The sequence below is a fragment of the Oncorhynchus mykiss genome, chromosome 13 (assembly GCF_013265735.2).
Source record: "Oncorhynchus mykiss isolate Arlee chromosome 13, USDA_OmykA_1.1, whole genome shotgun sequence".
NCBI classification, from domain to species: domain Eukaryota; kingdom Metazoa; phylum Chordata; class Actinopteri; order Salmoniformes; family Salmonidae; genus Oncorhynchus; species Oncorhynchus mykiss.
In genome coordinates this window covers 23,670,641-23,695,862 of record NC_048577.1, presented here as the reverse complement: position 1 = coordinate 23,695,862, position 25,222 = coordinate 23,670,641, and the positions used below count along the sequence as shown (strand labels likewise).

At 42.5% G+C, this 25,222-nt stretch overlaps 2 protein-coding genes and 4 non-coding genes across 6 annotated transcripts; 2 read left to right on the top strand and 4 right to left on the bottom strand.

The window, feature by feature from the left end:
- Positions 1-10,130: 10,130 nt before the first annotated feature.
- On the bottom strand, positions 10,131-16,109 carry LOC110485995 (importin subunit alpha-1). The gene is made up of 11 exons (XM_021557269.2): positions 15,967-16,109; positions 15,540-15,656; positions 15,318-15,458; positions 14,760-14,848; positions 14,383-14,651; positions 13,904-13,998; positions 12,467-12,730; positions 11,953-12,186; positions 11,178-11,360; positions 10,632-10,781; positions 10,131-10,339 (listed from the first exon to the last, which is right to left on the bottom strand). The coding sequence occupies exons 2-11, from the start codon at positions 15,603-15,605 to the stop codon at positions 10,250-10,252; spliced, it is 1,581 nt and encodes a 526-aa protein (XP_021412944.1). The 5' UTR covers positions 15,606-15,656; positions 15,967-16,109; the 3' UTR covers positions 10,131-10,249.
- On the bottom strand, positions 10,888-11,022 carry LOC118938639. Its single transcript, XR_005035846.1, has one exon. It is a non-coding gene; the product is annotated as a small nucleolar RNA SNORA84 (small nucleolar RNA).
- On the bottom strand, positions 12,272-12,406 carry LOC118938638. The gene has a single exon (XR_005035845.1). It is a non-coding gene; the product is annotated as a small nucleolar RNA SNORA84 (small nucleolar RNA).
- LOC118938564 lies at positions 14,218-14,343 on the bottom strand. The gene has a single exon (XR_005035773.1). It is a non-coding gene; the product is annotated as a small nucleolar RNA SNORA71 (small nucleolar RNA).
- Positions 16,110-16,325: 216 nt separating the features above from the next.
- trnar-ccg lies at positions 16,326-16,398 on the top strand. The gene has a single exon. It is a non-coding gene; the product is annotated as a tRNA-Arg (tRNA).
- A 1,684-nt stretch (positions 16,399-18,082) lies between these two features.
- LOC110485994 lies at positions 18,083-24,185 on the top strand. The gene is made up of 5 exons (XM_021557268.2): positions 18,083-18,541; positions 20,290-20,910; positions 21,327-21,413; positions 21,796-21,987; positions 22,681-24,185. The coding sequence occupies exons 1-5, from the start codon at positions 18,478-18,480 to the stop codon at positions 22,866-22,868; spliced, it is 1,152 nt and encodes a 383-aa protein (XP_021412943.2). The 5' UTR covers positions 18,083-18,477; the 3' UTR covers positions 22,869-24,185.
- The last annotated feature ends 1,037 nt before the right edge of the window (positions 24,186-25,222 follow it).

The window sequence follows — 25,222 nt, the reverse complement described above, 5'->3', positions numbered from 1 at the left end:
TCAGGTTTACCAAATAGAGGGCGAGGGAGAGCTTTGTACGCGTCTCTGTGTGTGGAGTACAGGTGATCTAGAATTTGTTTCCCTCTGGTTGCACATTTAACATGTTGATAGAAATTTGGTAGAACTGATTGAAGTTTCCCTGCATTAAAGTCTCCGGCCACTAGGAGCGCCACCTCTGGGTGAATTGTTTTCTGTTTGCTTATTTCCTTATACATGCTGTCTGAGTACGGTCTTAGTGCCAGCATCTGTCTGTGGTGGGAAATAAACAGCCACGAAAAGTACAGCTGAAAACTCTCTAGGCAAGTAGTGTGGCCTGCAATTTCTCACAATATACTCTTCAAGCGAGCAAAATCTAGAGACTTCCTTAGATTTCGTGCACCAGCTGTTGTTTACAAATATGCACAGACCGCCCCCCCTCGTCTTACCGGAGTGTGCTGTACTATCTTGCCGGTGCAGCGTGTATCCCGCTAGCTGAATATCCATGTCATCATTCAGCCATGATTCCGTGAAACAGGATATTACAGTTTTTGATGTACAGTTGGTAGGATATTCGTGACCGTACCTCGTCTACTTTATTGTCCAATGATTGCACGTTGGTTAGTAGTGTTGACGGTAATGACAGCTTTCCCAGTCGCCTTCGCCGGATCCTGACCAGGCATCCGGCTCTTTGTCCTCTATACCTGCGTCGCTTCCTTTTGCAAATAACGGGGATGTCGGTCCTGTGGGGTGTTTGGAGAATGTCTTGTGCGTCGTCTTTGTTGTAGAAGAAATCTTTGTCTAATCCGAGGTGAGTGATCGCTGTCCTGATATCCAGAAACTATTTTTTGCCGTAAGATACGGTTGCAGAAACATTATGTACAAAATAAGTTACAAATAACACGAAAAAAACACATAATAGCACAATAGGTTGGGTGTCCGCAAAACTGCTGCCATTTCTTCCTGCGCCATTTTAACACTCCTGACATAGTGAAAAGAAGGAAGCATGTACAGAATACAAATATTCCAAAACATGCATCCTGTTTGCAATAACATACTATAAAACTGAAAAAACGTTGGCAAAGAAATTAACTATTTGTCCTGAATATTTGGGCCAAACCCAACACAACACATAACTGAGTAACTGCCTCCTATTTCCAAACATGGTGGTGGCTGCATCGTGGTATGGGTATGCTTGACATTGGCAAAGACTGGGAGTTTTTCAGGATAAAAAGAAACGGGATGGAGCAAAATCCTAGAGGAAAACCTGCTTCAGTCATGTAAGGGAATTTTTATGTTTGTGCTTTTCTGATAACTAACTATCTAATGCAAGTAGCTGACTGTACAAATCCTCTCTATCAGTAGCTGCAATTTGGCAGTAGGACAAGACCTTGTTTTGAGAACGAACTAAATATATCTCAGTTTCAAGGTCTCAGCTTAGAGAGAAGAAGCCTTGTGAGGTATTGGTCTGTCACATGTTATGAACCAGTATTTGTTGGTCACATGAATTAAATAAAATGGTAATGATTAATTAATTATGCTAAATCATGCAAATATAACTTGTCTGTGCATAGCCATATATAGCCAGCAGCATACCACCCTGCATCCCACTGCTGGCTTGCTTCTGAAGCTAAGTAAGGTTGGTCCTGGTTGGTCCCTAGATGGGAGACCAGATTCTGCTGGAAGTGGGGTTGGAGGGCCAGTAGGAGGCACTCTTTCCTCAGGTCTAAAAAATATGTATTTATCTCAATGACCCAGGGCAGTGATTGATACTGCCCTGTGTTGGGTGCTGTCTTTCGGATGGGACATTAAACAGGTGTCCTGACTCTGAGGTCATTAAAGATCCCCTGGCTAAACTCCCAAGCTGTCCCTCATACAGTCACCTAATCATCTCCAGCCTACAATTGTCTCATTCATCCCCCTCATCTCCCCTGTAACTATTCCCTAGGCCGTTACTGTAAATGAGAATGTGTTCTCAGTCAACTTACCTGGTAAAATAATGGATAAATAAAAAATAAAACAACTGCTGGGACTGCCCATTCAGAGTTTCTGATTGACATGTGTACTATGGTGCATTGAGTTGGTTGGAACCTCTCCAGTGCGCTGACAAAAAACATTGATTCATTTAAGATAGACTTTGAGTGTTCATCTGTATAAAAATAAACAAAAATGATCAAAAGGAAAATCAAGGCGAGTAATACATAAAAAGGTACCCATAGTCTTAAAGAGAGAAGACTATTCAATAGTTTCAATAGTTACTCAGGCCCAGAAGCTAGGATATGCATATAATCGGTAGAATTGGTTAGAAATCACTCGGAAGATTCTAAAACTGTTTAAATAATGTATGTGAGTATAACAGAACTGATATGGCAGGCAAAACCCCGAGGAACATCCATTCTGATTTTTTTTTTTGAGCTCCCAAATCATTCCTATGTCGGCCTATTGAATTTCCAACCAAAAAGCGCCCAGATTGCAGTACCTATGGCTTCCACTGGATGTCAACAGTCTTTAGAAAGGGTTTCAGGCTTATTTTTTGAAAAATGAACAAGTAGTTGTAGTTTTTCTAAGGTGTCCCTCATTAGGACGCTAGTCTTGTGGCGCGGGTGAATGAGGGAGCGCACTTCGTTATTTATCTCCGGTATTGAACATACTACATTCCGTCTTAAATTGTTTCATTCATTTACATATTAGGGTACTCAAGGATTGATTAGAAATGTTGTTTGCCTTGTTTGGACGAAGTTTACCGGTAACTTTTGGGATTCTTTGTCTGCATGTTGAACTGGTTGAACGGGTGGATTACTGAATCAAACGCGCCAACTAAACATACTTTTTTGGGATATAAAGAAGGACTTTATCGAAACAAAACAACAATTTGTTGTGTAGCTGGGATTCTTGGGATTGCAAACAGAGGAAGATCTTCAAAGGTAAGTGATTTATTTTATCGCTATTTCAGATTTTTATGACGCCTCTGCTGGTTTGGAAAATATTTTTACTCTAGGTGTATGCGGGGCGCTGTCCTCAGACAATCAAATGCTATGCTTTCGCCATAAAGCCTATTGTAAATCGGAAAAGTGGTTTAATTACCAAGATTCTAAGCTAAAGAATGATGTGTGACACTTGTATTTTCATGAATGTTTAATATTAAGATTTTTGTAATTTGAATTTCGCCCTCTGCAATTTTACCGGATGTTGTCGTAGTGGAACGCTAGCGGGACACCTAGCCCAAAGAGAAGACTAGAGTGAGGGCGTAACGGTACCATGAAAAGCCCCGCTGACACCTGTCTTTAGGCATTTAGAAATGTCTTTGTGGTCTGCAGCCACTAATAAATAACTCAAGGTATTTTTGAGTATGTGGTGTTATTTATATGTATAGTGAGTAGCAGCAAGAAAACCGATTACCGAGTGTGTTTAGGAATAATACTAAGTGAATGTGGATGTGAAAGTTGTGTGACTGTGAGATATGGGATGTTAAGCTGAAAGATTGGTATTTGGATAACAAGAGTTGATTGCGCAGTGGTCTAAGGCACTACATCGCATCTGTGCCACGAGAGATTCTGGGTTCAAGTCCAGGCTCTGTCGCAGCCGGCCGCGACTGGGAGACCCATTGGGCGGCAGACAATTGGCCCAGCATTGTCTGGGTTAGGGGAGGGTTTGGTCGGAGGGTTTGTCCTTGTCCCATCGCGCACTAGCGACTCCTTTGGCAGGCCGGGCACAGTGCACACTGACACGGTCGCCTGGTGCACAGTGTTTCCGCCAACACATTGGTGCGGCTGGCTTCTGGGCATTGTGTCAAGAAGCAGTGGGCATTGTGTCAAGAAGCAGTGCGGCTTGGTTGGGTTGTTTCGGAGGACGCACGGCTCTGTACAAGAGTTGCAGCGATGAGACAAGACTGTAACTATCAATTGGATACCACAAAATTGAGGAGAAAAGGGGGTAAAAGTAAAAAAATATATATATAAAAAAACAAAAACAAGAGCTAATTCAAATTTTGAGAATATATGGATTTAAATGATTTACTATTAAGATAATAAGATTGAAATGTGGATAATAAGAGGAATGAAATTGAGCTATTAAGTATTGAGTGAATGAGAGCTGTCATGTGTGAAAGAGGTGAAGGAATGCCACAACCAGTTCTGTGTGAGCTGACTTTTCCAGTTCTGTGTGAGCTGATCTGTAACGTTATCTAGCGGTATGTCCAACACCGCCGTTGGATCTACAGGTAGAGTATAACATGTCTCAGAAATCAGATACTGAACATGTCTCAGAGGACAACGTCTCGTTAGGAAAGAGGATAACGTCTCGTTCAAAATGAGGATAGCGTGTCTCATTGGTAACGAGGGTAACATGTCTCTGAGGTTAACATGACTTTAGATTACATGAGGATAACATGTCTCATCAGTGGAGTTTGATGTATAACGTTATTATGTATGGAGATATGAAAGAAGAGAGAACTATTTCCGAATATGCTGTTAAACAGAGCTAGTGTAAATATCTAAACCCCTGTATGAATAGAACACTCGTCTTGATGAGGAATTTGTGATGTAACACAAATGTAAAATGGTTATTATGATGATCTGATGAGGTAAGAATAGAAAAATAATATTATGCAACTAGCACACCCACACGTAGACGTACGTAAGTGGTGAAAAAAAGTATTCTGAGGAGTGTTCAGAGTGGTCCTTTTAGGTTAAAGCATTGTACAGGACTTGACTTTCCCTGACCAATAGAACTAATGAACGCTTGGAAGATTTCCTCCACCCTGGTAATGCATTTTGAAATAAGCCCATATACCCTGTTAAATAGAATCAATGAATGTTGAACATGATTTTCTGTTAACTAAACTTAAAAGGCTACAATTTATTGTACTCCCGATGGAGTTTTCGTTGCTATCCCAAATGATGACGTTCTAAACCAATTCTCAGGTGCGAGACTTATTATGGACGGAGGGAAATCTACTGGGGACTGAGACAGTTCCAACCCAGTTAATACATATGGATCCCTCCAAGCCATTACATAGGAATCTTAAAATAACAGACATTTAATAAATATTGAAGCAGAAAATTAATATCCAACAGAGATTGGTAACATAACAATGTAGTCACTTTTTGAAGGTATACTAAAATGAAAACAATGCCTTCCAATATGGAGAAAGTTATGATGTTTGTTTTGTTTTAACCCTTGCAATAGGGGGAAAAGCATAACATTGTTTGAGAGTGATCCGAGTGATCCGATTTCTTCTACTGGAAAGAGTAGAAGGGTTTTAGTTGATGGAGACTAGTGAAAGTAACAAAGTGAATGATACTTGGCTTTAAGATAGCAATCCATTAATGCAATATTTTAGTAATTTGAAGGAGTATAACAGAGGGATTGAGCATTGATTTTAAATGAGAGGCTGCTCACTCTTCCAAGGCCTGGTCCACTGCTCTTGTGTTTAAATCATCTGTTGTTTGTGATTAGAGATAACCTTCCTGTGGAACAATTAATAGCCGCCAGTACACACTGAACTCAAACAGGCTGTAAGAGACACAGTGGGGACATTTTGGACAGTTTGTACATGATTGTACACTACCGTTCAAAAGTTTGGGGTCACTTGGAAATGTCCTTGTTTTTGAAAGACAAGCACATTTTTTGTCCATTAAAATAACATCAAATTGATCAGAAATACAGTGTAGACATTGTTAATGTTGTAAATGATTATTGTAGCTGGAAACGGCAGATTTTTTTATGGAATATCTACATAGGCATACAGAGGTCCATTATCAGCAACCATCATTCCTGTGTTCCGATGGCACGCTGTGTTAGCTAATCCAGGTTTATCATTTTAAAAGGCTAATTGATCATTAGAAAACCATTTTGCAATTATGTTAGCAGAGCTGAAAACTGTTGTCTGATTAAAGAAGCAATAAAACTGGCCTTCTTTAGACTAGTTGAGTATCTGGAGCATCAGCATTTGTGGGTTTGATTACAGGCTCAAAATGTCCAGAAACAAATAACTTTCTTCTGAAACTCGTCAGTCTATTCTTGTTCTGAGAGATGAAGGCTATTCCATACGTGAAATTGCCAAGAAACTGAAGATCTCATACAACGCTGTGTACTACTCCTTTCACAGAACAGCGCAAACTGGACCTAACCAGAATAGAAAGGAGTGGGAGGCCCCGGTGCACAACTGAGCAAGAGGACAGACGCCTCTCAAGTCCTCAACTGGTAAATTATGATATACCGGTATTGATGCAGGGACTGGTTTGGGTTTTTACTTGACCTTCTATACCGGTATTTGAATGTTTGGTTTGTTAAATATGATACGCCATATGTAATGTCCATTTTGAGGTTACGTCGCTACTTGAGTCATCTCTCTCCGCGCCACTTTCCACTGACCTAGCCACGCCCCCTGTCACTCAAGGAGCATAGTTGATGTTCTTCAACCACGAGACACTTGCCTTCGGTCTGCATGGTCAATGTAGCAAATTCAAGTGTTGATGGTAATAATGCTATTTTCACTTTGCTTCTTAATATAAATCCACTAGCGTTCTATGTCACTATTAGTTTGTGTTGCTTACATCAGCAAACAACTAGTTTGTATTTTCTTAGCAAATAGCCCTAAATCTTGTGAGACGCTAATTGTTACCGGCTAATAGCTAGGTAGCTAATAAAGGTACTGAGTAAGAGCAAACGTAGCTAGCTAATACAGCCCGAAAAGACCTAAATCAGCATGTTGTTTGTGAAACAGTATCTTATAAATCAAAGAGAAATATGCAAAGCATGAACATGTTAACAACATGAAGTAACGAAAAACATGCAATTTAGCCAAAGTTTATAGGGTCCCCTAGGAAACACGTATCAACACTTACGTTCCTACACTGTCACAAATCCTCCCTGGCATTTTAATTTGTTGTCATCTCAAACAACACTATTCAAAGTGCCCACTATTATATTCTAACGATTGAATTAGATTAGTCATTCTATTTCCATGATTCCAACAGTTTTGCTCTAATTCGCAAGTCAAATCGCAATTGCAACATTTGGTTAAAAATAAAATAGGTGCAGCACTTACGTGGCAGTTCGGAAATTATCTAAATTGAGCGGTGGTGTAAAGTAAAAATACTTTCAAGTACTACTTAAGTCGTTTTTTTTTTGTATCTGTACTTTACTATTTATATTTTTGACTACTTTTACTTTTACTACATTCCTAAAGACAATACTGTACTTTTTACTCCATATGTTTCCCTGACACCTAAAAGTACTCATTACATTTTGAATGCTTAGCAGGACAGGAAAATGGTCCAATTCGTGCACTTGTCAAGAGAACATCCCTGGTCATCTACTGACTCTGATCTGGCAGACTCACTAAACACAAATGCTTAGTTTGTAAATTATGTCTGAATGTTGTTGTGCCCCTGGATATCCGTAAAAAAAAAAATTTTAAAAACAAGAAAATGGTGCCATCTGCTTTGCTTAAATAAGGAATTTGACATTTGTATACTTTTACTTTTTATACTTAAGTACATTTTATCAATTACATTGACTTTTGATACTTAAGGATATTTAAAACCAAATACTTTGACTTTTACTTGAGTCATTTTCTATTAACATATCTTTACTTTTACTCAAGTATGACAATTGGGTACTTTTTCCTCCACTGCAATTGAGTGCAGGAAATGCAGAAATGATAAAAGTGCTGAAATTTGTTTTGGTTGAAGTTGAATTGAACAGTATAAAACAATCGGAATGGAGAAAGACTCATTGAAATCACATTTGCAACCCTAGGATCACTCTTTAGCAAATGTGGAAAATTATTATTCAAAAACAAAAAATACAGTCAAATACCGTCATACCACCGGCCTGAGAAGGGAAACATGAAAAGATGGTGAAATCGGGTAATTAGTGAGGAGTTGTGATCTGTAAGTTACCTTGTTGACACTCCAGAGGACCCCACAAACTGGGGACTCAGCTTCTTACAGGTCAAGCGGAGCAGGAGGTTCCTGGTGGAGAGCAGTGGCGATCCGCTTGCTCCTTCTGGCTGCGGGCTGGAGTCTCACGTGGGCATTGTTCCATAACTCTTCTGCACACCTGAACCACTTCGGTCTGAACTTCGGTCTGGCGCGGAGTAAGGGCAGGCTGATAACCCAGAACATACTGGAAAGGAGTCAGCCCAGTGGAGGAGTGTCATAATGAATTCTGGGCGTATTCTGCCAAAGGAAGGAATCTGGCCCACTCCCCCTGCATGTCCTGGCAGTGACTCCCTCAGGAATCTCCCCAGCTCCTGGATCATCCTCTCCACTTGCCCGTTAGACTGAGGCCGGTACCCAAAAGTGAGGTGGACAATGACCCCCAGCTTCTCTATGAAGGCTTTCCAAACATGGGACTTGAATTTGGGGCCGTGGTAAAAAATGATGTCCTCCGGAAGGCCATAGTAACGGAAGACCTGCTGGAACATGCCTCAGCGACCAGGAGAGTGGTAGGTAGACCAGAGAGGGATTAAACAGCAGGATTTAGAGAATCTGTCAACAACAACCAGAATAGTGGTAAAACCATCAGAAGCGGGAGATCCGTTAAAGTCTATGGATAGATGTAACCAAGGCCGCTGAGGCACGGGAAGGGTAAGTTGTTTCGCTGCAGGAGCATGCCGGGGAGTTTTGGATTGAGTACATACTGAACATGTACACCTTACATTGGTATACAATATACAGTATACATTTATTTCCAATGGATCACATCTTACTAAGATGAGCAATTTACTGAAAGTACCAATGCAGCCATTTTTAATCTCAATATCAAATAATTTCTGGGTAACATTACTGTGTATGTTTTCAATTAAAAAACAGGCAAAAATAAACTTTAAGAGCAATTTCTCTACAAAGAATTTGCTGGGAGTGGTATGAGTGGGGAGGGGAAAACTGATATTAGCAGAGGTTTGGAACTCTTATTGGTCTATTAAGCAATTTACCAGCAGCCCAAACTAATAGTGGAAATATCAAATACAGGATGATCGTGTTTTTGACTGCACTGGGCCTTTAAGCTCATTCTTGTACCTTTACACAAGTATATCCTCAAGTTACTATTGAAACTGTCTTATTTTGGTTGCTTGGTTTATTAGACCTATCCTCCACATCCACCCTTCATAAGGCCAAGATATAGCTGTAGTCACCCACTTGACCCAACAGGCTTCAACACACATGGAAGAGGTAAATAGTAACAGCAGTGAGTCTAGAGGCCTGGCAGGTGTGAAAGGTGAGAGTAACTAACAAATGATTGAGACTTGCGCTGGTGTTGTACTTCACTTGTCACAGAGCCACGCAGCAGATATTTGAACATCCTGGGCCCGGAATGAAGATCAGCCCCGAGACTGAACGTCCTGTGGTACCCAACGGACCAGCTCAAAGTCCTGTGGTCCAGAACAAACCAACAGTGGAGCCCGTTTGTGAGGTCCAAGACCAGCAGAAAAGCCTGGCTTGGTTTAGGGCATAAGGCACACCTCCCGGTTGACATTTCTCACACCCTGTCCAGAAAGACTAGAATAATATACAGAACCTTTGCCCATTTTGCACACCGAATTGTTTGTTTGGCAACGGTTGAGTGATATGGTCGGAGATTGTCATCTTCCACAGGTCGTCTGGGATCAGACACTAAATAGATGGATAGGAGCTAGAGGCAAACTTTCATTAAAATAAAACTGACTGTCAAGGTATTTGAATGGTGAGCATTTCATAGAGTATGTTTAGATGTAAATTGCATTGCTATTTCATTTGAGCAAGCCTTTACCAATAGGGATTGTACCCCCCTTTCACCAGTGGGGAACAGGCTGTGTGTCCTCCCATGGGTAACAATAGTAGCATGTACTCTGAAAAATGACAGGTTAAAGTCTCAACTTAAGCCTCATGTAGGATTAACTCCTCATACTGCATCAGCCAATCATGGCTCTGCCTGGTGTTCAACCCCCCCCCCCCCCCCCCAACAACAGCTGTTTGTGCTCGACCATTTAGCCTGGGAATACACAATTGAATGTTTTATCCATGTTTAGAATGCTGGGCACTGCCACGTACAATATGTGCATGTTATGTAGTAAATAGTGGTGTAGATTACAGGAACCCCAATTTAAAAAAAAAAAAGTGCTGGAAGCATCAAGCTTATCAATAACCCACCAATTTGACAGCACATATTGTAATAAAGTTTATTTACAGGCTGTAATAGAACAAAGAAATGTCTGTACACTTGTGAAGTTGGGAGGGACTACAGGACACATAGAAAAAGAAAAAAAGACAGGAAACAAGGACATTTAAAAGTTGAAAGTGCTTTGGTTCTCAGGGATCTGGAAAGCGTAGCCGTCAGTTGTGATTTCCGGAGCAACAGTCTCATCCTCCTCATCCTGAAAGCAAGACAGATGGTGTCACCAGAACAATAGTTTGAATTGCAACTTCAACCACTCATTTACCATGGCCCACGTTTCACTCAACAAAGCTGTTCTCTACCAATCTGCTGCACCATACCAATAACACATGTTCACATTATTGCGACTGTAAAAGGTCAGATGTAAAAAGGCCAACTTGAGGAATAAAACCCAGCTCATGTTCAATGTCTCCTTGAATGGACCTGAAGGAGACGAGCTAAAGAGGACATAAGTGTATATGGACTTAGTCATTGCTTGGTAAATGTCTCACCTCGCCAGAGAAGTACTTCTCAATGAGACTGAGAGATGCCTTGTAGACCATCTCGTTCTCGTGGGACTGCAGAGCCTCGATCCTGTCCAGGCCGCCACACTCCTCGATCATCACGCACAGCTTCTCCACCTCGCCGATCTTCTCTCCTGCCTGAGAGCACGAGTCACTTATTATGGGCTTTTACACACAAAACCATTTTTAATTTTAAACCAATAAACAAATCAAATTTGAAAATAGCAGATCAATGCTAAAACATGAATGTCTCAACAACCGGGCTATGGGAGATACTTGGAGTGGTAGCTCCCATGCATAAATCGCAGAGATTAATATTTGCCAGTCAATCAAAACCCACAGATCAGCACAGTGCAGCTGTCTCTAGGAACCACAAGGCAAACTGTCAGTGTTCTAGGGTGCTCATTAGCCATAATGTGTTACTGATAGAATTCTGGGTTGCAATAGGAACCTCTTGACCTTCATACTGAGCGTGTCAGACTTAATTAAAAGCACTACCCATTGTCTCTTCTCACATACCAGAAACTGACTTACCAGGAAGATGTTGGTTATGGCATCCAGAATGACCAGGATGGTCTTGCTGTCCTTGGCAGAGAGCAAGTTGAGCAGGGGCTCCAGCACGTTGGCCTGGACCAAGTGAATCACCTGCTCCACCGTTCCCCCGCTGGTGTAGTTGGTGATAGCCCACACCGCCTCCTTCTGGGTCTTATAGTCTGCCTGGTTGAAGAAAGAGACACAAGGCAGGGTCAAAGAGATAGCAAGGACTCATCTTTGTATTTGTGCCATTATAGTGTCTATGACAGCACGGTCATCGAGGCAATATCCACCAGAGTAGTACATTTCCTTCACGATTGGTTGATCATTCCTGATGACCCAGTTGGACATGACACCAACAGGGTAACCAGGAGGGATCAGCCAATGAAATCCCACCCAGTCAAGTACATTCAAATTGTGGGAGCTCTTATTAACGGCACTGCCCATGCTAACACAGCATTTTGGCCACTAGAGGCCCCCCATCACTATGGGCAGGGCTCCCTTCATGTATAGACTCATTCACAGCTTTAATTTCTGCTGTCGGCAAGGAGTGCTGATGTTTGCGGAGCAGCACAAGACATAAACCAGGCGTAAGGTCAGTAGGCATGAAACTGAAGAACAGTCAAAACGGGGAGGTAAAATCTGGGGCTGCATGTAGCAACCATCTAGGATCAGGTCCTAAAAGGACAAATCAACCTAGTCCATCAGCCCTTGATGCATACTAGCCCATGAATGGTTTGCCCCCTAATGAACAACCCACGAACCCTTGTCATACCTTTTTGAGAACGTCCACCAGCAGTGGCACGAGGCCGGCGTTGACGACTTCCTGGATCTGGGTGTCCTTGCCAGCTGTGACATTGGACAGGGTCCAGGCCGCCTCCTTCTGGATGTTGGACTTGTGGTGGCGGAGAAGCGCGGGGAACATTGTCAGCGCGCCAGAGTTCAACACACACTGAGTCTGCTCATCGGTGCCAGTCACAATGTTACCCAGCGACCGCAAAGAGGGAGTCTGGGAAAAAGGGGGGGGGGGGGGAATTAGGATGCAAGCTTCACACTTGATTGATGTCTGACAACAAGCTTTCCTCAGCAACTTGGAATGTCTCAACAACCGGGCTATAGAAGCTACTTGGAGTGGTAGCTCCCATGCATAAATCACAGAGATTAATATTTGCCAATCAATCAAAACCCACAGATCAGCACAGTGCAGCTGTCTCTAGGAACCACAAGGCAAACAGACAGTACAGGGACAATAAAATAAAAAGCCTAGTAACCGCGACAAAGGGACGTACCACGATGGTGAGCTCCCCGGAGCCGAGCAGCTGGACGAGGCGGGGCACCAGGCCGGACTGCACTACCACCTCGATGCGCTCGTTAGGGCCGTCTGTCAGGTAGGACACGGCCCAACAGGTGTCAGCCAGCACCTCCTTGTCGTTGTGATGGAGCAGGCACACCAGCGTGGGCAGCAGTAACTGCACAGCCGCCAATGGCGGGGCAGGGTTCTTGTTCCGACACAGGTTGGACAATGTCCATGTCACATTCCTCAGGTAACCAGACTAGAGGGAGCAGGGAGATGTCTTTAGAGATCAATAAGCCACAGTTATCAGCTATATTTAGATTTATGGATGCATCAAATTGAGGTAATGTGCCAAGATAAGATAAAACAGTCAACTGTATATAGCACGATATCATAAATAGTTGACGTCAGAAGTTTACATACACCGTCACCAAATACATTTAAACCCGGTTTCACATCCTGACATTTAATCCTAGAAAAAAATTGCCTGTCTCATGGCAGTTAGGACCACCACTTTATTTTAAGAAATGTGAAACGTTAGACTAGGAGAGAATGACCACATTCCCAGCAGGTCTGAAGTTTACACACTCAATTATTATTTGGTAGCATTCGATTTAAATGGTGAAACTTGGGTCACGTTTTAGGTCGCCTTCCACAAGCTTCCCACAATACGGTGGGTGAATTTTGGCCCATTCCTCCTGACAGAGCTGGAGTAACTAAGTCGGGTTTGTAGGCCTCCTTGCTCACACACTTTTTCCAGTTCTGCCCACAAATCTTCAATAGGATTGGGGTCAGGACTTTGTATGGCCACACCAATAACTTGACCTTGTTGTCCTTGAGCCATTTTGCCACAACTTTGGAAGTATGCTTTAACCAAGCTTTAACTTCCTGACAGGAAGATATGGATTTATTGAAGCAACATCTAATTTTCCTGCCTCGTGATGCCATCTATTTTGTGAAGTGCACCAGACCCTCTTGCAGCAAAGCACCCCCAACAACATGCTGCCACCCCATGTGCAGTTACAAACTGTTGTCTGGCTTTTATTGGTACACACCCAATAGGCTAATTGGCGTAATATCAGTCAATCAGGAGCTTCTAAAGCCATGACTGTTTAAAGGCACAGTCAACTTAGTGTATGTAAACTTCTGGCCCACTGGACGTGTGATACGGTGAAATAATCTGTCTGTAAACAATTGTAGGAAAAATTACTTGTGTCGTGCACACAGTTGATGTCCTAACCGACTTGCCAAAACTATAGTTTGTTAACAAGAAATGTGTGGAGTGGTTAAAAAAACGGTTTTAATGACTCCAACCTAAGCGTATGTTAACTTCCGACTTCAACTGTAGCTGATGACAGAGTGGTATTTCCTGCAGCACTTGCTAACAAATTCCACAACAACCCATAAGCTTCCTCATATGTAAACAGCTTACAGAGAACACAGACAGGTCAGGAGCAGCCAGCAGAGTCAGGAGGGGTTCAATTGCACCGTGCTTGATGACCAAGTCCCTATAGATGGAGCCATCACCTGAGGAAAAGGGAGGAATCAGGCCAAGTAAAAAAATGTGGTCACAGAAGACAGTTGATCCGGCATACAACCACAGAGTAAGGCTTATTGCAAAAGGTATATTGAATTAAAACACGATCATGTAGTAGTATTTTCAAAAGAATAATGCTGATAAATTGATATTGTTACCTGCCTGGTAGCAATAATCTTTATCAGAATTTATAGTTCAACAAACAAAGATGTTTGAAAGATACAGGGTTTGACAGGAAGTTATTCCAACAAACACGGGAAAATCTTTCAGATCACTGTTCCTGTACTATCAATGACAATGGCAACAGTCATGCCATAGTCACTTTCGATACAGGTAAAAAAAAAATAAAAAAAAAATAGTGTGCCTTCTCATACCAGCGATGTTTCCCAGGGCCCAAACAGCCTGCTCGCTGATGTGGGGGTGCGGGGACATCACCAGGCTGATGAAGGCGGGGATGGCCCCTCCGGCCACCACTGCGGTGGTTTGGTCCGAGTTTCCAGAGGCGATGTTGGTCAGGGCCCAGGCTGCCTCGAACTGTATGGGAGGACACTCTGCAAGGCCCAGAAAGCTGACAAAGTTTGAGATGAGCCCGGCGCCGATGATGCGATCAATGGGAGGGTGCCTCTCTCTGGACAGCAGCTTCCTGTGGTGAACGGCCAGGTCAAATGTAACGGTTAGGGACAGACAAGGCAACAGAACAGAAACAGTGATTACTCAAAACCAGTTTCCAATGAAACGCTTACTGACTTACCTGGCTGCCTGGGTAGCCTGCACCTGATGATCAAGGCTTTGGCTATTTACGCCAGCCACAATCTCCTCAACCGTCCAGTGCTGTGCAGGCTATGGAAACATGACAGGATTACAGATGAATTACGTGACATGCCACCTGTGGAGCGTCTGCATGTGTAACAGTATAGCTTCTCGCCCCTACCTGGGCTCGAACCAGGGACCCTCTGCACACAGTTGCCCTCGAAGCATCGTTACCCATCGCGCCACAAAAAACGCGGCCCTTGCAGAGCAAGGCTGAAACGTCACCGATTGAAACGCTATTAGCGCGCACCCCGCAAAATAGCTAGCCATTTCACATCGGTTACACATGCATGTCAATGGAACAAAGTGACGAATATAAGTGCTAACAGGCCTCTGAGAGTACAAGACAACAAGGCGCCAAATCAATCTCTTGAGAAAAGGTCCATCATTGGCTTGCTCACCCTCTGTTGATGGCCTGTACACAGTCATAATCCAAAGCTTGCCGTTGCCTGTTTGAGTTTCAAATAAGGGTAGTTACAGTATGGATGCAAAATAATACCTGTGCATTTTGGTCCTTCTCTTGGAGTGGAGACGTAGGCTCATCTGGGCAGATACTGACGTTCCTTCTTTTGAGAAGCTGGTCATCTTTCTTTGCCTTTCGAAGTTCAACGTTGACCTCGACTCTTCTGCGCCTCAATTCCTGCACATAAATAATGTCAAGTTGAAATACTGTAAACTATGTGTCAATCAAGATTAGGCAACAAAGGCGGTATCAACTTACGTTGGTATCTTTGCCCTTGTTTTTGAATTGGGTGATTCGATCGGCGTCGTTAGCAGTTGTCGACATTGTTTTCGTTGCTTATTGAACAAGGCGATGACTTCGCTGTAGTATTGATTACTAACGTGAAGGGGAAAAGTTAAAATATTAGCTATGTGCGTGCTTTAAAAAAAAGAACCAACGTTTTTCCTAGCTAGCAAGACAGTGTCGCTTTCCTGCTGCCCGGCAAACTATAATCTAACGTAGATCACCATGTGGCCGGTTGAAATCGCGCAAACTGACCATTTAATCATAACCAGTACACCAGAAAACAAGTAATAATTTAACAATATATCAACGCATATCATTTATATCGAATGCACCCAGTAACTGCTATATTATAACCATTAAAATAAACAATAACTAACAAACGCATGAAGACCAGACTCACCTTGTTCTTGTTCTTACTAGCAATGACGTTAAACGTGAGGCCACCTTTAAATTTCCGGCTTTCTCGATCTGTGATTGGCCCATTCGAGTCAAAGCACCTCTTCATTGGCCCCTATTTGAAAAAGTCGGAAATGAGTCGCTAGTGGTGATGCGCTGTTATCGCGAGACGATACTACAGCTTTTCACGAAATTTGACGATATTTGCCTGCGACATGTCGCAGAGCACAGTAGTTGAGCTAAAATTGGCAGTAAATATGTTGATCATGAAACCAAATATACACAATTCTATAGAACTTTACACGCCTTTATCATCACGTTTTTAATTTTATAAACTGTGCCTGCGATAACTGGGAACGTGATGACCCAGTGGCCTAATGGATAAGGCATCAGCCTCCGGAGCTGGGGATTGTGGGTTCGAGTCCCATCTGGGTCGTATTTAGCTTCCGTTTTACGTGAAAGGACACAGAAAGAAGTAAATGATAGCAAATGATTGTTCATAGCTACATGGGATGATAAAACCGGGGAATTGCACTCCGACTCCAATTTGTCTCTTACGAATGTTACTGCATTAAACTATGGAGCCTTGACCCACGAAAATGTACCATACAAATCAATCAAATACGTAGCAATAAGGTTTAATCACGACTTTAATGCTAATGTTTGAAATCTGCAATACCGCAAGCATCCAAGCGTCGCCTCAAAGTTTGTGACATTGTGACCAAAAGGGGGCAGTGGTTCTATATGCGTATGACTTTTACCTGTATAGGCTACACATTCACAGTGGCAAACAGAATAAATCAGAAACAATTAGTTGACGAATTTCTATACAGTATTTATCCCGGTGTTTCACCCAACAGGCACATACTTCTGTTTCCATCTATGCAGTACGGTGTTGTGCCGAAATCTCCACCTTGACAGTGTATTAGGCAAAGAGATTTATTTATCGACTAATACACATGAAGCAAATAGCCAAACCGAAAACTGCAGACATTACAAGTGCCTCCCCGCGATCAAACCGCCCTAAAAATGTTTTAATGAAACGCAGCCTAACGCGATCATTGACAGCTTCCATAAAGGACACGTTTAAAAAATAGCTTTCTGCTACTAAGATCAGTGAAATGTAGGCTAAACTGACAACGGAGTGAAGAGCAGAAATCTCAACTAGCAGGCAAGCCGCAGCAATGAAGAATTGAGTGTGTGCGCGTTCAGGCGGGGGTTCTGGCAGAGGGGGAGATTTTCGGCACAACACCGGCACCGGTGTCTGACTGGGCGATGGATCTAGCGGACCTGCTCTCATTTCCGGCAGAGAGGAAGAGGCGAAGCCAAAGGCAATGCTTTGGCAATGTTAACATATGTTTCCAATGCCAACAAAGCCTTTTGAATTGAATTGAATTAATTGGGTCCAAAATCTGTCTTCTCCAGCAGGTGGCATTTTAAAGTTTTTGCATGGAGGTCAATGAGCGTGTCGAATTTAGTTAACAAAAACATGTAATGCCTTATTTGCTACGTGTGGATTATTTGATCGAATATACGTTTCGTAATGATTACGTTGTTACGAGTGTACTGATATAAGTAGAACACGTGACATCCTGGCAATTTTGAGAAAAACGCGTTATATCGGAATTGTGCCTGGTCGTCACTAGTTACTACAGCCACAAAGTAAAAAAAAAACGCTTATTTCTAAAATGTCTATTTTTAAAATGTTATTTTAAACCTAACCATTACCACATTGCTAACCTTATGACTAACCTTAACCTTAAATTAAGACCAAAAACAACATTTTTGTTTTAATTAATATTAAAATATTTAAAATTAATATTAATATTATATATTAATATTAATATATTAATATATTAATATATATAACCTTAACCTTAAATTAAGACCAAAAACAACATTTTTGTTTTAATTAATATGTATTCTAAACATGTTCTAACTTTGTGGCTGAAGTAACTAGTGGAAACGTTCACACAAGAATCTGTCCCACCTGATCTTGCCTCCTCCCGACTGCCTCCCATTTTTTAAAGACATTTATTTTCACTGTTTGAGCGGGCACTAGAGTATCTGGTCAATATCATGGATAATCTGTATTGAGGATCAAAGCCAGGCCACGGGTACTTTTCAGAAGCAATTTACATAACAATGGCTAACTGTGAACTTTAAAACCATGTTACTTAAAAAAAAAAATACTGTTCAAATGCGACAGCCTATGACAATCCGTAATCACTAATAATCATTACCATCAGTAATTAGTGGAATTAAAGGCTAAAGTCTGAGCCACGTTTTTTTCCAAAGGCCCCACACACAGTAGCCAACTAAAGACCGAAGGGTGTTGCATGCATATAATTCGGAATTTAATAGGCCCTCTATGGCTTCATGAATGAAGTGTCTCTGATGTCACTTTGTTTACCTCTGCGTCGGAGTGACACGCCTTCCATTCCAGGCATATAAACCTCAGGAATTCAGAGACACTCCAGCAGACTTCGAAATTGATCCAAAAGTACTTTTCAGGATGACAGTGATTATTCTACTCCTGCTGGTACTTGCGTTGACTTTTTCTGAAGCGGAGGACAATGGTAAGTCGAGTAACAATTCTTGCTGCTTTCCAACTGTGTCTAATCACATTTACATTTTACATTTTAAGGAGAAGAATGTTGACCGTGTTATTGTAGATCAGAAGATCCATTAGGAAATAGCAATTGCTTTTAAAACCAATACACTTAAACTTTTTTTTTTTTTTTGTATCTATTGTAAATGTGATGACATGGTTTTTTAAAGCAATCGAAACATTTTCTCAGAGGTGCAATAAAGAAATAGATGTATTGGCTTATCAAATCGACATTTTATTTATTTATCACTTGCGCTGAATACAGCTGATGTAATAGACATGACTAAATGCTTGCTTACGAAACTTTCCCGGTGATGCAGAGTTTAAAAATAATCATAAAAAATAGTAACTAACACACGAGGATTCAAATAAAATACACAAGAAGGGAGCTATATACAGTGAGTACCAGTAGCCTACCAGTTCAATGTGCAGAGAGAGGTACGACGGATTTGAGGAAGATGCAGTACGCACATGAAGTCAAGGTAAAGTGACTAGGCATCCGGATAGATAAAGAAAAGATTAGCAGCAGAAAATTACGAGTGTAAAAGTGTGTGTTTGTTGGTATGCGTTTGTTAGGGTTTTGTGTGGGTGTGACCGTGTAGTGTGTGTGTGTGTGTGTGTGTGTGTGTGTGTGTGTATATAACATCTAGCAAGTGTGCGTCGGGTCAGTCAGTGCAAGGTAGAGTCAGTGCAGAGAGTTTGGGATCCAATAATTGACTATTTAGCAGTCTGGCTATTTAGCAGTCTTATGGCTTTGGGGCAGAAGCTGTCTCTCAGCCTGTTGGTTTGAGAGCTCTCTATGGCTTAAGTGTCTGGAGTCCTTGGCATTTTTTCTGACCTTTGACACTGCCTGATATAGTTCCTGGATGGCAGGACTTTATGTATGTTTATGTATGGAATTAAAGTACATTTTATGATTGATATCGCATTTTTTGTCTTTCACAAATAAGCCTATACATCTCGGACATATCTAATTCAATCTTTGTATAGGTCACTTTACAAAAATATAATCATCTGAAATGTGCATATCATAAAGCTGGAGTTAACAAAAAGAGTTACATTGTCATAATCTGACAATTTTTTTACAACTATCGTTGTCAGGAAGTTAGATCTAGTTCGTATTACAAAGCATACTGCCACTAGAAATGTACGTATATCTAGTTCGTATTACAAAGCATACTGCCATTAGAAATGTACGTAGTTTAGCAGACGCTCTTATCCAGAGTGACTTACAGGAGCAAGTAGGGTTAAGTGCCTTGCTCAAGGGCACATAAACAGATGTTTCACAAAGTCGGCTCGAGGATTCGAATCAGTGATCTTTCAATTACTGGACCAACATGCTTAACAGCTAGGCTACCTGCCACCCCATAATGTCGATTTTGATCGTTGAGGCTACAACGATTAACCTGTTAATGTTTTACTTTACTTTTAAGTGTTTGGCTTCTGCTGGCGTACTTAATAACGTCTGGATGAAAATGTCTTTAGAAATAACTATGTAATATCAGTAGATTAGATTATATGGTTAATACTCAAAACAAAACAAAAATCACAATTGAATATGTGCAGTGCATTTAGCATGCTTTAGTTCAGTGCACGCACTCGATTTATTTTAAGTGACTAGGTTAGTCTTACTGAGATGAAATATCTATTTTACAAGAGACCTGGAGACCTGATACTGCTGGGTGTAACTGGATTGTCCTTGCCTGCTTTATCCAGAGCTGTTCTCCGTGATCAGCACCCCCCCTGAGAAGGGCCAGAGTGTTTTACCTGGCCAGAATCAGAGCACGAGGCTAGGGGTCAAAGACCCCTCTCTCCCCATCAACGAGCTCCTGGAAAAGGGCAGCAAAGTCGGGGACTCCAAGTACGCCCTCCACCCCCTTCCCTCGGGGGTCTGGCCCAAGCACAGTGACCCTCGCCCCGGCCTCCACAACAAGAGCAAGAAGGGCCCTAAAAATGACCGCCTGATTGAGCACAACAGCGAGAAGAACCGCGGCGAGGCGAGTCTAGTGCTTCCCAAAATGCCACTGACCGCTGCCACCAACCGCACACAGAAAGTAAACGTGGACCCTCACCGGGACCCCCACACCAACTTCAACAACCCTACACAGAGTGACCCGGACAGTCACCCCAACTCCAGACCCAGGGGCCAACCTCACTCGGCCCCCTCCCCTCGCAGGGACCCCTCAACCAGAAAGCTGGACCCGGAGGAGAACCGCCCTGGGGGGAAGTCCAGTCTGTACCAGTCCGGCGGCGCCACCCGGAATAACAGCCGCTCATCTGTGCTCCTCAACCGTCGCTCCTCCAGCCTGCTCTACCATTTCGACATTCTGAAACGAGGTACCGAAAATGACACCACACCCCCACACTATGTATGGTACAAATTGAGCTGTGACAGTGCGAGACTGCTGCGATTTCAGTATAGTTAGCTAATTACCTCTCCAGCCACAAATTGCTGCCTACATCCGGAGTGAATGTGTCCCTTTGTGTGAAGTCTTGGGGAGTGAGAGGTTATGATATCAATGCTAAATATGCCTAAGTGAGATCATTTATAATGTAGTAATTAAGGGGCTAGGACGGGAAATGTGGATCCCCCTCCTGCGGAATGCGACGCCTGGGTTCAGTAATGACAACTCTGGTCCTTCTAATGACACTGGAAATAAGTCTGGCTCCACACAAGCAGGCACGGTCGGTCACACTCTCTCCTTCTCATCTCCTCCTCTCTCTTCCTTTCTCTTTGTCTCCCTCTCTCGCAGAGTCTGACTTCCCTCACGAGGCCGTCTGCATGAGTGAGTGCAGGAAGGAGAAGGAGGAGAGAGAGCACTACTGCTACAGTGAATTTGGTAAGTGTGTGTGTGAACGAGGTTAGACTATGGTATGAAAGTGAGATGGGTGGCCTGGCCACCATCTTCCAGTGATCTCTCCATAAAGACCAAGTGAAGTGAAGGGTAAAGGGGACAAAATAAGGGCATGACACAATGTCTGGTGTTGTCTATTTGAAACCTGCCAATCATGCTGTAGTTTAGACTAGAGTGACAGACATCCCCTTTGGTCATGTTGAGTCTTCTCACCATGGCGCAGGGTGAAGTTGCCTCCAAAACGCTGATCTTGGGTCAGTTTTGTTGAGCCTAGATCTGTCCCTATGAGTGCTCTGTGCTACTCTCCACTTTAGAGTTACAAACAATGACCTTTACTTTCATTTGACCGTTTGCCTTTCCATTTCAGCCGTCAATGGGGTCGTTCACGACATAGACGTGGTGCGTAAGGGGATTAGACTCCTCACACTGATGGTGAGCAGCGATGGCTTCTACAAGATGAGCCGCCTCTACGTCACTCCAGACAGCTTCTTTCTCAAAGTGCGTCTCCTTGTCCTGGACACCTACAAATGTAGCAAGCCTTGTCCTGACATCAAACTAGGTAACTGTCAACTTAAGGAACCAATGAATGCATCCCAAATAGCACCCTATCCCCTAAATCAGGGCACTCCAACCCTGTTCCTAGAGAGCTACCCTCCTGTTGGTTTTCAATCCAACCCCAGTAGCAACTAACCTGATTCAGTTCATCAACCAGCTAATTATTAGAATCGGGTGCGCTAGATTAGTGTTGGAGTGAAAACCTACAGGAAGGTAGCTCTCCAGGAACGGGGTTGGAGTGAGAACCTACAGGATGGTAGCTCTCCAGGAACAGGGTTGGAGAGCCCTGCCCTACATGGTGCTCTCTGGACAACAGTAGTGCATCATATAGGGCAGGAGTATTCAAGTCCAACCCTGGAGATCTGAGGTACTGCTGGTTTTCTCTTCTACCTGATCATAAATTGCACCCATCTGGAGTCCCAGGTCTAAATCAGTCCCTGATTAGAGGAGAAGAATGGGGGGAAAAAAGCAGTGGAACTGGCTTTGCGGTCCATATTTGAATTTGAGGGATATAAGGTGCCACCATGGCTACGTTCCGATATCAACACTAGCATATTAATGGATTCCCAATACATTTCCCCATGCTATGTGGTATGCTAGTATAGTCAATGGTACTGAACTCATGTCTACCAGTTGAGCAGAGAGACCAAATACTGAATTCACTGACACCCTCTCTACCTCCAATGCTATTCTATAGGTAGCCGGTACATTATAATGGGTCAGATCTACCACCGGAGGCGCCACCTCCCCAACGACCTCCTGGCCCTGCTGGGGGGAAAACTGAAGCCAGGGGACGGCCTCCTGCGTAGCAACAACTACGTCAAGCGCTTCAACAAGAGGAGACACCAGAAAGCCCTGGAGGCCACCCGCTCCAAGTGTAGGTAAAACCAAAACAGACTATCGCCCCCCCTGCAGTGGCGGAAAAGACATTGCAGTCGTCAACATGAAGTGACTGAGACCTATAACCCCTACAGCATTTCAGCAGAGACGTAGATGGACGAGGCCAATATGTTGTTTTTTTCCGGCATGGACCTCCTGCACTTGTTTGTGTCATAATCCAGGTTGAGTGGTAATGTTTTTGCTTGTCTGTCTTTACCTTGAGGCTTTGCGTCCTCCTTGATAGAAGACACAAGTGGAGTCTATATCAAAGGTTCTCGTCTTTCAACCTCTGCTTGAAGTATTGCCCCATCAGATTTCCTAAATGGATTTTTATTTTATTTTGTTTTTAAACCTTTATTTAACTAGGCAAGTCAGTTAGAACAAATTATTATTTACAATGACTGCCTACCCGGACCAAACACGGACGACACTTATTATTGTGAATGAGCATAGAGTTGGCTAGAGGGCACACTTAACAAAGATAAAATATGAGCTCTCTAGTATTTCTCTACTCTAGTCATTTATTAAGATGTCATAGTACTGAAAATTATAATTTATTCATGCCTGGTACTTGAATTGGTCAGATCAGTGCCTCTCAAATTGGTTTATTTTACGATTGAACAATTCTGCCAGTGAACCCAGAGTTCTGGTTCAATGGAGTAATTCAGGTAGAGGACATTTTCATTGGCTAATCCGATGTAAAACAAAGTTTCATCAGAATGTTTTGGTTGTCCCGTATCAACACTTGAAGATGGTGTCTGAGCATGTGAATGAAGCCCATATTTACCCCGAGGGAGGAAGACTTCCAACTCCAGCCCCACTATTCACACGAACACACCCGCACATCTTCAATTTGGCTTGTTCCAAGGTATCCTAATCATCCATGTTCCAAGTTATCCTAATCATCCATGTTCCAAGTTATCCTAATCATCCATGTTCCAAGTTATCCTAATCATCCATGTTCCAAGTTATCCTAATCATCCATGTTCCAAGTTATCCTAATCATCCATGTTCCAAGTTATCCTAATCATCCATGTTCCAAGTTATCCTAATCATCCATGGGAAAGACGATCTGTTCAGATCTAGATCTAATCACACTGGTGATTCTCCAATGGCAAGTGTCTAATCACATTTCCCCTTTAGCACTTGGTAGGAAACTTTAAAGGACTTCCTATTGACTGAATATACAATAACAGCAAACTCCTATTTATGCCTGTAAGAAAAGCTGTCAAATTTTCATACTGTTTTTTTGTGCCTGTCATTTGATTGCAGGAAATGCACTTTTACTGTATGTGAAAAATAAGGGGGGGGGGGGGGGGGGGGGGGGGTAGGATGAAAGACTGGAAAAGCATCAACAACAAACCCCAGAGGATGAAAAGTTGAGAAGACAGAAAATAAACTAAAATCAACCTATTTTTCTAATATTAAAGATGTGTACAGTTTGAAATATCCAATGGAGAAAACAGACTTCATAAGGGAACCTGGTGGTATTAGTGAGTGTTTTTGTAAATCTAATCAGGGGAATCTGATCCCCAGCGCACCTGGACACACAGGGCTTCAAAAAAGTGCGGCTCTCCTTGCCGGTTCTCTTTGGAGATGGTGGGGTGAAAGCTAATGCCACCTCTGGCCCTTATTTTTTCATACACACACACGCACATCCGATGGGGCAAAAGCTCAAAGGAGGCATTTGAGAGTGGCAAAGGGAAGGTGAGAGGGGGAAGGAGAGAGGGAGGAGGAGAGATGGAGGGAAGGTGAAAAAGAAGGAAGGAAAAGGTTATAGCGCCTTCAAAGTATTCACACCCTTTGACTTTTTCCACACTTTGTTGTGTTACAAAGTGGGATTAAAATGGATTTAATTATCATTTTTGGAAGGTGGAAGAATTTTTAAAAACATTTATTACAAATTTATGACAAATTAAATATTAATATCTTGATTAGGTAAGTATTCATCTCACCATAGACAATACATGCTAGAAACACCTTTGGAAGATATTACAGAGTCTTTGTAAGTCTCTAAGTGCTTTGCACACCTAGATTGTACAATATTTGGCCATTATTCTTTGTAAAATTCTTCAAGCTCTGTCAAGTTTGTTGTTGATCATTGCTAGAAAGACATTTTCAAGTCTTGCCATAGATTTTCAAGCCAATTTAAGTCAAAACTGTAACTAGGAACATTCAATGTCGTCTTGGTAAGCAACTCCAGTGTAGATTTGGCCTGGTGTGTTAAGTTATTGTCCTGCTGAAAGGTGAATGTGTCTGTTGGAAAGCAGACTGAACCAGTTTTTCCTCTAGGATTTTGCCTCTGCTTAGCTGTACTCCATTTATTTTTATCATAAAAAAACTCCTGAGTCCTTGCCGAT